The sequence below is a fragment of the Capra hircus genome, chromosome 17 (genome assembly GCF_001704415.2).
Source record: "Capra hircus breed San Clemente chromosome 17, ASM170441v1, whole genome shotgun sequence".
In the NCBI taxonomy this organism is placed as follows: domain Eukaryota; kingdom Metazoa; phylum Chordata; class Mammalia; order Artiodactyla; family Bovidae; genus Capra; species Capra hircus.
In genome coordinates this window covers 3,901,382-3,913,366 of record NC_030824.1, presented here as the reverse complement: position 1 = coordinate 3,913,366, position 11,985 = coordinate 3,901,382, and the positions used below count along the sequence as shown (strand labels likewise).

At 50.7% G+C, this 11,985-nt stretch overlaps 1 protein-coding gene across 3 annotated transcripts in view; it reads right to left on the bottom strand.

The window, feature by feature from the left end:
• Positions 5,231 to 11,985, bottom strand: part of MN1 (MN1 proto-oncogene, transcriptional regulator) — a 49,395-nt gene continuing 42,640 nt past the window's right edge. The window contains exons 2-3 of one of the 3 annotated variants that reach the window (XR_001919358.1): positions 6,570 to 8,187; positions 5,231 to 6,169 (exon numbers count right to left, since the gene is read on the bottom strand). Coding sequence is in view for 1 of the 3 variants with exons in the window: in XM_013970805.2 (XP_013826259.2) it covers positions 8,006 to 8,187 (182 nt within the window). In the remaining 2 variants the exon portion in view is untranslated. Of the gene's footprint in view, positions 8,188 to 11,985 lie in introns of all 3 variants that reach the window. The other 2 variants (XR_001919357.1, XM_013970805.2) reach the window with 2 other exon arrangements.

Genomic DNA, 11,985 nt, shown 5'->3' with positions numbered 1-11,985 from the left:
CCCTTTTATTCCGCCTGTATCTAGTGCAGCCCTACTGTGTGCCAGGCCCGTGCCAATCGCTGCAGATACTGAACCAAACAAAACAAACTTCTGCGTGGCGCTGCCCTCCCCTTCCGTTAGCCTGGGATTACATCTGAAGACAGGAACAGTTAGTGACCAGAGGCAGGGTATTTGGTTCTGGCTCTGTGGCTGCCTGGCTGCCTGGCCTTGAACTGGACATTCTGAGCCTCCGAGTCTTCGCATGTAAAATAGAGAGATTGAGCAACATTTCTGGGAAGTCTGGGGCAGGATGGCACATGAGGTGCCCAAATGAGCCTTGAGCAATCCCCAGCCTCCTAGTGATGAAGTCACTCCTGTTTCAACTCTCTCCAAGCCCTTTCCATTGCTGCAAAGAGGATGTCTCCGCTCACTGCTACTCCATCTCTAACATCTCTCTCGGGCAAGCTGACCTCATTTTCAAAAAAGACGGACATTTTCAGGCCGGGGCCCTTCAGCAGGAACCAGTGACACTGCCATGTTGTCCACGGGGCCCCAAAGAGTCAGACAGAACTTAGCGTCTAAACTGCAGCAGCATTTCTTTTTTAAGATTTTTTTATGTGGACCATTTTTAAAGTCTTTTCTGAATTTGTTGCAATATTGTTTCTGTTTTATGTTTTGGGGTTTTTGGCCCCGAGACATGCAGGATCTTAGCTCCCCGACCAGGGATCGAACCCACACCCTCTGTATGGACAGGCAAAGTCTTAACCACTGGACCTCCAGAGAAGTCCCTCAAGGCAAACAAATTCTCATTTATTTTAGAATTGTGGAGGACACACTATAATCTCTTCTAGACTCCCTCTCTTGTCCATTCTTCAAAAAGAGCTTACCAAAATTTCTGCCCCAGCCTAAAATTTATACAGGGAGCAGAAGAGGGGCAACAAAATCAGTAGAATAGAGGGTTCAAAATTGACCCCCTACAAATATGGTCAAATGATTTTCAGCAGTGGTACCAAAACAGCCTAATGGAGGAATGGAAAAATCTCTTCAACCAGTGGTGCTGGGACAATGGAATATTCTAGAAATAAAGAACTCTTTTTTATTATTTGTATTTTTCTGCCCTGTGCTGCAAGTGGGATCTTAGTTCCCTGACCAGGGATTGAAACTGCACCCCTTGCATCGGAAGCGCGGAGAAAGAACCCTCACCTTTGCCTCATGCCGTATACAAACCTCATACCAAATGTATATTATGGGAAGCTCAACGTGGAAGCCAAACATAAAACCATAAAGCTACTAGAAGAAAGCAGAATCCCAGGGAAGACACAGATGGCTTTTGCCCTAAAGAGAAACTTGATGAAATGTACTTCGTGGAACTTGTGGAATATTTAAACGTTTGCACTTCAGAGAACACCGCAAGAGAAACCACAGACTGGAAGACGAAAACATTTGCAACACACGGAGAAGGGGCTGGTGTCCAGAATATACAAAGAATTTTTAGAATTCAATAACAAAAAGACAAGCAATCGGACAAATAATTGGGCAAAGGATCTCAACAGACATTTCACCAAAAAAAAAAGATATTCAGGAAGCAAATAAACACATGAAAATACACACAGCATCATTAGGGAAATAAAAGTTACAACCTCAATAAGATATCACTACACACATACTAGAATGGCCAAGTTAAAAAGACAGATAGTAAAAAGTGTTGCCAAGGATGTTAGAAGGAACTTGGAGCTTTCAGATGTCACCAGTGAGAAGGCAAAGTGGCACAATCACTTTTGAAAAATGGTTTGACAGTTTCTTAAGCAGGAAAACATACACCTTCTATATGACCCACCCCAAAACCTAGTGGCTCCAACAATAAAGAATCTGCCTGCAGTGCGGGAGACCAGGGTTCTAACCCTGGGTCGGGAAGATCCCCTGGAGAAGGAAATGGCAACCCACGCTAGCATTCTTGCCTGGAAAATCCTACAGACAGAGGAGCCTGGTGGGCTACAGTCCATGGGGTTGCAAAGAGTCAGATATGACTGAAGCAGCTAAGAATACAAGCACAAAGAACACTTGTACACAGATCTTTACACTAGTTTTATTCCTAGGTACGTGGAAGGACAGACTGTGGTATAGCCATACGATGAAGTCCCACTCAGCAATTCAGTGTTGTTTCACTGCCTCCTCTGGGCTGAGACTCGCCTCTAGGAGGGAGCTGGGGACCCTGAGAGTCCTCTGCTGGTGGCACTGCCCCATGGAGATTGTCTGGGGATCTCGATAGGACTCTTCCACTGATGTTACCATAGTCCCTGTGTGACTAGCGACTATTTGATTTGCAGAGTGTGTTCTAAGCCTTTGCTTACATTATACTCTCACCAGTATTTACAATTAATTTAACAGACACATTTTATGAGTTTTCTCCCTAGAACAACATACGTTGATGTTTTTAAAAGACCCTGATGCTGGGAAAGATCGAGGGCAGGAGGAGACGGGCGCGACAGAGAATGAGATGGTTGGATGGCATCACCGAATCAACCGACATGAGTTTGGGTAAGCTCCGGGAGTTGGTGATGGACAGGGAGGCCTGGCGTGCTGCAGTCCATGGGGTCGCAAAGAGTCGGACACGACTGAGCGACTGAACAACAACTCTCTGTCTCTATGTCTTTGCCTTTTCTAGACATTTCACATAAATGGAATCATATGATCTGTGGACTTCTTCTGTCAGACTACTTAGTGTAATATTTTCAAAGTTCACACTTTTCTACGGCTAAATAATACTCCATTGTATGAATATACCACATTTTGTTTATCCATTCGTCATCCAGTCGATGGCAAGACAGTGTTTCTGTTAATATGGAAAGACCAACCTGCCAGATGCGCCAGCCTGAAGCTTGAGTCCCACCCTGCCCTCCTCGGGGCCAACACACACCTCAGTGTGAAACCCCATCTGTACCGCATGATCCCACGCCTTCCCCTCAATACGCCAGTCGGTGGCCCTTCTGGTTCATGAATCCTCGGAGACGTGAACCCCTTCACTTTCTCATCTATTCGTCTCACACCAATCCGAAGGCTCTCAAATGCCCACACCTCACTGCTCATCATTCTCTCATCTTTCTTCCCTTCCTTGGGTACCAAACATGGCCACGTACCACTGCCACTTTGAACAGAAGATCTTTCAAGCTTGAAGAGATTTTTGAGCTCCTCCAGATTATAGTGAATAGAGAGGTCACTGTCTTAAGATTTTACATTCTGACAAAGACACTGTTGCGTTAACTGTTGACCCCTGAACCACAAGGGATTTTGGGGTGCTGACTTGTCCTCAGTTGAAAATCTGCATGTCGTTGATAGTCAGTTCTCCTTATATCTGGTTCCTTCAAATCTGTGGTTCTGCATCCATGGATTCAACCAGTTCCAATTGTATTTACTATTGAAAAACATTTGCCTCTAAGTGGACCCACACACTTCAAACCTATGCTGTCCAAGGGTCAACTGTATAAGAAAACTTTTTAAACTGAAGGGGAAAAAAATGCAACAAAATTTCTGCCAAATCAGGGTCCGTTGTATGCTGGGATGAATAAGGTGAACTCCTATTCATCCTTCAGAACCCTACCTGGGAATGACCGTTGGAGGAAGCCTTCCCTAAGCCTCCGATGTGGGGTTCATGGATCTCTGGGAGTGACATTCATCCCTCGTCCTACAGTTGGTGACTGGGCATATTCTCCTCGCTGGTACCTGTCAATTTATTTGTCTTGTCGGTCTCCTCCCCACCACATTTCCCCCTTTGGAGACTAAAGGTCTGCTATGACCTCAAGTCTAAGGCTGTAGGTGCCAGAGTGAACCTGCTGTCCAAAGGGAAGCCCATGGGACAGCCAGGGCTTTACAGGGCCTGTGAGCTAGTGCTTATGGTAACCTTCAAGCTAGATGTGATTTACTCCATTTTATTTATTATTTAAATTTTTACTTATTTATTTTGGCCATGCCTTGCAGCTTGCAAGATCTTTGTTCCCAGACCAGAGATTGAACCCGGGCAATGGCAGTGAAAGTGCAGAATCCTAAACACTAGGCCACCAAGGAATTCCCTCATTTGCTCCAGTTTAGACATAAGAAAGGGCTTCCCTGGTGGCTCAAACGGTAAAGAATCTTCCTGTAATGTGGGAGACCCAGGTTCGACTCTTGGGTTGGGAAGATGCCCTGGAGAAGGGAATAGCAACCCACTTCAGCATCTCGCCAGGAAAATCCCACGGACAGAGAAGCCTGGCAAGCTGCAGTCCACGGGCTGGCCAAGAGCTGGCCACAGCTGAGCAGCTGACACCCACACATACACACAGATAAGAAAATGGAGGTGGGGTAAACCACTTGTCCATGGCCCAGGGCTGCCAAGGAAGCAGCCCCCAATGCAGAACCGCCCACCTCCAAAACACCATCAGCTGCACGGTGAGCTGATCGACATGACACTAACAGTTTCTGTATATGGAGCCCTCCCATGTGCTGCGTCCACACAGACCGTCTCCTAGAACGACTCCACGAGCGCTCACATCATGGATGAGGAAACAGAGGCGCCGAGCACCTGTGAAACCTGGAAGCTTCCTGGGATCTGAACACGGGGACCCAGAAGAATAACCATCACCCAGCACAGCCCCTTGCCCCTGCCTCCCACTCCCTGCACCAGTGGTTCTCAGCTCCAGGGGGTCATGTCCTGCACAGGACATCGAGCAATGCTTGGAGACATTTGGAGCTGTTGCAAGGGAAGTGGGGGGAGAAGAGAGGCTACCGGCAGTTAGTGGGTAGAGACCAGGGACGACGCTAAATACCCTGCAGTGCCCAGGACAGCTGCCCCTCCCCCGCCACAGAGAGTCTGAATGACCCAACTTAGAACAGCATCAATGCACACATGCGCACGCGCGCGCGCACACACACACACACACACACACACACACACACACACGCTACAGCATCCAGACCCACATTCCCATCCCCCATCCTGAGTCATTCCCTGGTGACTCAGAGGGTAAAGAATCTGCCTGCGATGCAGGAAACCTGGGTTTGATCCCTGGGTCAGGAAGTTCCCCTGAAGAAAAGAACAGCAACCCATTCCAGTATTCTTGCCTGGAGAATTCCATGCCTGGAAAGAGGAGCCTGGCAGGCTACAGTCCATGGGGTCACACACAAAAAAAGAGTGGGACACGACTGAGTGACTAACACAAGGTAAAAGGGGAGGGGATGGGGAAAAATAATGCAAGCCCCGCCCACAAATATACCACAGTCACCATTAACGTCATATTTATTGTTATTTAGCTGCTCAGGAAAACATATACAGGTATATACAATATGCATGAATACAGAAGACTGCACTTTACATATTTTTTTAAAAAAAGAAAGAAAAAAATAACACTCAATTTCATGAGCTATTGTCACAGTCTTCCAACCAAGCATTTCAGAAATGAATTTCTTTTAAGAGTCAAAAAAGATTACAGGATTGCCTAACACACAGCAGAGTTAAGTTTCCATATTTTACATGTGCAATAACGTTTTCATATTCTTTCCCGAAGAGTTTTGCTATGCAGTACCGATTACCAGTGTTTGTGGAGTCTTGCGGGTTGGGTGTGTTTTTAATTTGCTTTTATTCTTTCCATTAAACCAAATCTAGTGAAATAACATCCTTTTGCTTAAGGCTATTTTTAAAGCTGTTCCATTCTGGGGTCGTGGGGAGCGAGAAAGTTGAAAACTTCAGGGGTTTCCGAGGTTGCCAGGACCATGAGCTGATGGCCTCAACGCAGGGAAAGTCAAAGACAGAAGTCAAGACACTTGGCTCCCCGGCCTTAAGCAATTAAGGAGAAATCATTCCTGTTTAAGAAATAAAAGGATGAAGCTCTCAAACAGCTGTACATTGCAGAATCAGAGGGGGCGTGGGGTTTCACTCAGACTATGGCTGGCCCTCCTGCAGCCCACTGCAGGAGGGGAGATTCCCTGCCCCTTTCTCTCCTTTACTGGGTGAGCTCCCACCTTCTTCTCTTTGATCAGTCCACACCACCCTGCCTTCTGCAGGGGCCGGGGTCAACCCGGGTGAAACTGCCCATGCAGGAACTTCGGATGGTCCAGACTCAGACCCCGAGCCAAAAGGGCCAGCAGGAGGAAAGACGAGGAGGGGGAAGTGGAAAGAGCCAGATTTTTCCGGATGCTCTTCTCCCTTTGCTAAAAAGTTCTTTGAAATAAACAATGTGGGTGTTGTACGGTGAGCTCAAAGCCTTCAGGTCACTTGCTTTAAAAAAAAAAAAAAAAAGCCGGGTCTGCAAACTCTGGGGACATGGGGCGGGGGTGGGGGGAAGGATGGAGGGGGAGTGAAGCTCAAAATGGAGCATTTAGTAAGATGCTCAGAAATTGAAACTGAGCAGAAGAGTTACAGATTTGGGTGACGTGGTGTCAGTCACTCCTTGTCTGGCCCACCCTGGAATCTGGGCCACCCCCACCACTCCCGTGAATCACACAAGCCCTTTGCAGTCATCAGCAGCACCCAAAGAAAGCCTCCCCTGCCAGCGCCGGGCCTCTGCTGACCGCTGCTCTGGAAGCACCAGGTAAGAGGCCTCAGCTGGGTCCCTGCTCACCCAGCCGCTCCTTCACCTCTGCTCAAAGAAGTCATTCCTTCAGGAGATGCTCAGGACATGGCTCTGGTTTTGCAGCAGGCTGAAATTACACCAAAAGCAGGAGGGGGGATTCTGGGGTTTAAAAAATAGAAAAAGGCCCAAGAATCAAAGTCACTAGTTGCAGCCCCTTTCTCTCCTCTCTGGCCCGTGGGAGTCCGCAAACTCCTCCACAGAAGACACACAGGCTGGGAGGCGGAAAGGGGGCTTGGCCGAGAGAGCCTGGGGGCTCCTTTACTCAACAAGCTCCTCCAAAAAGTGCTGGTCCTTCCCAGGGATGTGGGGGCGGCCCAGAACGGAGATAAGTGGGGGATGACCCAGAAACCACTCCTTCTTGCCCTGATGCCTGGTTGGCAACAGATATCGGGAAAGGTCAAGGCTGAGACCTGACCCTTAAGCTCCAACACCCTAGACCCAGCCAACCTGGCCCAGAGCAGAGCGGGAGCCTGCTACCATCCCCGTATGGAACAGGGATGCTCCGCACAGCGTGAAAATTCAGGGCCTGGGCGTTGGTGCAGAGGCCCAGAAAAGGAGAGGAAACACCACAGTCGAATATTCCAACTGCTTCCCACAGAAGCGGGCCGGACACGTCATCACCTCCATTGCAGTGAAAGGCAGCTCCCAGCAAAAGAGAGAACGGAGCTGAAGGCTGAGCGTGTGTTTGTAGGAACGAAAATATATATGTCTATTTTCTTAGGGAACAGACAAAACAAAATCTCAGGCGGAATACCTAAGGGGGGCATTAATTGTTTGGCTCCTGCCTGACTGATGACAGTTGGGTGTCAATATATAATATTGTGATGACAATTTGACTCTCACCCGGCAATATTCCAGAACTACTATTCTCCAGGATTTCCATTTTAATAAGCAGTGAACGAAGCAAAAGGAAAAAGGAAAAAAAAAAAAAAAAAAGGAGGTGGGCAGGAACAAGACTAAAAGAGAATTAAAAAGGAAAGCAACTCTTGTCTTATTATGAAATACAATACTTGGACATACAGCAGCACGAAAATAAAACAAGGAAAGAGGTCATCTAAAAAAACGTATGCCAAGATTACAGAAAAAAAAAGGGAATTATCTAGCAGGAAGAAAATGCTTCAGCAAAAGTTTGCTAACTGCAGAAGGGTTAACACTGGTAACATACCGTGGCAGACGAGTTTCTTTTAAAAAAAAATTTTTTTTGAGGTTTTTTTTTTTCTTTCCCCCTTTAAATTAACCCCTTCCGGTCCATATGCCACTAAGCAGGTACCAACCTAGAAAAAAAAAAATCACCCACTCAGCAATAGTGGCCCTTTCGAATTCACGCGGTGGGGGCAGGTACGGGTGGGGTCAGGTGAAGTGGGAAGAGGAGAGAGAAAGGGGGAAGGGAGGGCCTGGTGGGGGAGGGGGTATTTCTTGTCACTTCAAGTCAGGGCGGCCACGAATGTCCCGAATCTGTTGGAAATGTCGGAGTGCAGGGACCGCCAGGTGGGCACAGAGGCTCGGGCCTTGGCGTCACCCACATCGTCTGTGCAGTGGACAGACAGGCACTGCAAGTGGCTGCCGGGCTGGGGTGCCGAGGCCTTGTTCGCAGGGAGGTCGTGGGCTGCAGAGAAAGAAGGAAGAGAGAACGTTAGCTGCTTGCTTGACTCTACAAGAGGCCCTGATGGGGACAGAGTGGCAGAGGCAGGAGAAGAGAGGACAAGTCCAGGCCCTTTTTTTTCCTCATGCCTAAAGACAGCCTAAGGAGATCTAAAGTCGCTTGGTTTGAATCCTCACGCTGTTGCCTTTGACTTGCGCTGTCACGCTTTAGCCAAGGGAAGACCCCTCCCTCTTGGGTCTGTTTTCCCCCACCACCTTGGAAAATAGAAGAGTTAGGCAGGATAAACTCAGTGTTTGCCCATCTCTGATGGACTACAGTTCCCAAAAGATTAACTGCTCCTGTAGTAAGTTAGGATGGCTTCCTGGAGGAGGCATATCTCAACTGGGTGTTGAGGGATATGTAGGAGTTCATCAGATGCAGTGAATTAAATGAGAGTGGGGAGGATCATCCAGGTCTAGAATATAACCCATTCTCTTGTCATCTGCTAGACAGACATTTGCTAAGGGGCTGCTATGTGCTGGTAACCCTCTTATGAAGTGCCAAACTGCTCAGAGCAGTAGAGACTTAAGAGTGTGGGCTCCCCAGCCACATGGGTGCCTTTGCCCATCCCCAGCTGCTGCACGAAAGGACTTTCGGTGATAGAGGCAAGGGAGTCTACTCCTCTCCTACACCCTCAATGAAAATCCCCTCAAGTTCCTTCTCATTCAGTCATACAGCACCAGAAATAGCACAGACCATAGCCATGCTTTGATTAGACATCCATGAGGGGAAAGAAATTTGACAACCATTCACACCTGGTTTAAATTATATTAGAAGACAACAGGAATTGGGAGTCCTAGGGCAGGGGAGGAAGAGAGCAGTCAGTTCAGAGGACTTCTAATTTACTGTTGCCCAGTGACCCAGAGTTCTGTTCTGAGGCCTATTAAATCATGATTATTCTCACTGTTCCATTTTCACAGCCTGACTCTCAGAGAGGCAAGGTGACCTGCCCAAGGTCACACAGCCAGCCAGGAGCAGAGTGGGGTTTGAAGACAGACAGATAGTGAACTTCTGACTCAGCAAAAGTGAGAAGAGCCGGAATTGGGGGTGGGGGCCCAGCTCCGTCCGAGGGAGCACACCCAGATACTGAACTCCATGACCGGCCCGCCCTCCTCAGCACACTGTGCAGGCCCAGCCTGGGCCCTGCGCCAGGCAGGAGTCACCCCACCCATCCCGCCCTCTGGGATCTGGGCGGGTGGAGGGGGGGAGGCTTCCCCCGAGAGCTGAGCCACGGCCTGCAAAGAACAATCCTCCCAGAGGGACGGGCCTAGGCAGCCAAGGCCAGGTGTGACTAACTGGGTTTGGGGTCCCCACCCCGAAGCCCCAAAGACATCCCGCCTGGGGACCTGTGCTCTTGGGAGGAGCTGGGGCTGGGAGGGAAGAGTCTCTCCCTCTTCTTTCCTTCATTCAGTTACGAAGCCTTCACTGCCACCCTACTATGTGCCAGGTGTGGTGGTGAGCCTGCAGATTCCAGCGGGAGACAAGGCACTTTCTTACTCCTCCTCCTCCTCCTGCATCTGACAGTGAGGCTGGGAAACGGCGCCAGAGCCCAGGCACTTTGGAGTCAGAGGCTGCAGCCCGAATCCCAGCCCCACCGCTGTGTGCACAGGGCCTGACACTCTTCCCTCTCTGACCCTCAGTTCTGTGCACCGCTAAAATGGGGTGATGCCGTCTCCCTCGGGGCCTTGTCACAGGTGTCCTGGCACACAGACACATCCCCAGGCAGGGCGGCAGAGACTGTCATTCATGTCTGGGGTTGGGGAGGCAGCCCTTGCAAGCATCTAGAAGCCTTCAAGCCTGGTCCCCTCCTTCAGACTGGCCAGCTGGGCGTGTCCCTGACCATGAAATGGGAGTCTTTGACCATTTTGTGGGCAAGGAAGCTGAGCCTAAGGTTTCAGCGTCAGTTAGAGCTGTGATGCTGTGACCCCAGGAAGCTAGAGACACCAGATTCAGGGTCCTCTCACCCCCAGCAGGCCCTGGATTCCAGCCACGCTGATGCACAGCCCTCACATCTCCACTCTTGAGCCCACGCTTGCCTTGCTTCCAGTGACACCCTGCCGCTTAACACCGTTGGGGGTATTTTGTTCTGAGCATTGCAAGATCTGGACTTGGGAGAAGTAGCATCTATCAGAGGGTGGGGAGAGAGAAATTCTGAAAGGGGTTCCTTATTTCACTTTACACATTATTTCAAGGAGCCAACACAGCAAAGCTTGTGCCCATTTTACAGGTAGGAAACGGAGACCCCTGCCAAAACCTGCAACAGCTAAAGACAGACAAGACCCAGACGTGAGCTCCAAACACCCGGCTTCCTGGCTCTGCGGCTGACGCGCCAGAAAGGCAGACACAGGAGGGCCGGGACTCTCACAGGAGCTGGGTTGGCTCAGCGGTGGTTCCAGATTGCCCCAAATGGCCATGTTTCCTAAAGATGCTCTCTTCCCAAGATAACAGACAACTCAAACGCACACCATGCGCCAAAACCAGAGACAGCTGCTCTTTTTACTTGAGGTGGATTTAATGAGGGCGTGGCAGGCAAACAGCTGAACAAGTCCGTGTATTATCTAATTCCATCCCCCAGCAAACCCAGCAGTGGGGGGACTCTTCTCTTCCACTTGAGAGGGGGCACCTGTGGCTCAGAGAGGGTGAAGGGCTTGCCTGGTATCACAGAGCATGGGCGTGGGAGGAGGTCTCCAGACCCCTCTGCCTGGGACAAGTGAGCAAGTCTGGTATCCACGGGAAACGTTTCTGGCAGAGAATATGACTCTTCAGTTCTCGACAACCCAAGCATGACCAAACTCATCCTCCCGCCGGGTCCATTCCAGCTGGGGGGACCCAACACGCCCTCGGACCGCGGCTCCCCTGGGCTGCCGATAAATCAGTCCCGCAGGAGCTGCCTCAAGTCAGGGCCTGCCCCGGCCCGGGGCGGGGAGGGGCCCTCCATCCACCCTCCTCGGGGGCAGCAGACGGGCCAGCCCCCACGCCAGGACCCAGAGATAAAAGCCGCCCCCCTCGCCTAGCTCCCAGGGTTGGGAGAGACCCTGGGGTTACTCAGCGCCCGGCAGTGGCAGACACTGCAGAATCCGCTGGGCGTTGTCCGGTTGGCTGTCGGCCTCCCCCGTCAGACTGCGGCTGCGCGGGGGAGGGGCGGGTCTGGCCTGCTCAGCTCAGCTGGGCCCCAGGCACGCTGACTGTGAAGGGACTTTCAGCCCTATTTGACAGATGGGGAGACTGAGGCCCCAAGGGACAAGGAGCTGCCCAGGGCTCACCCGAGGCCAGGTCGCCAGCTCTGGGACCCGCCCTCTCCTTTCAGCCTGTGATTCCTTGAAGGGTTGGGTTGAGATGGAACCCCAGATCCTCCAACCTGGGCCACTGGCCCCCTCCTGCAGGGCCTCAGTTTCCTCATCTATATCTTAGGAGAGTGGCGGTGATTCCCATGGCCCTGGCTCTACGCTGCTGGAGGAGGACGTGCAAGAGAAAGAGCTGGGCTTCCCTGGTGGCTCAGTGGTAAAGAATCCACCTGCCGATGCAGGAGACACGGGTTCAATCCCTGGTCCAGGAAGGTCCCACGTGCTGCGGAGCAACTAAGTCCACGCACCACTACTGAGCCTGTGCTCCTGAGCCCAGGTGCAGCAACTGCTGAAGTCTGAGAGCCCTAGAATCTGAGCTCCACAGGAGAAGCCACCACAATGAGAGGCCTGCGCACCACAACTAGCAAACCCCCCGCCCGCTGCAGCTAGAGACAAGCCCACACAGCCACGAAGACCC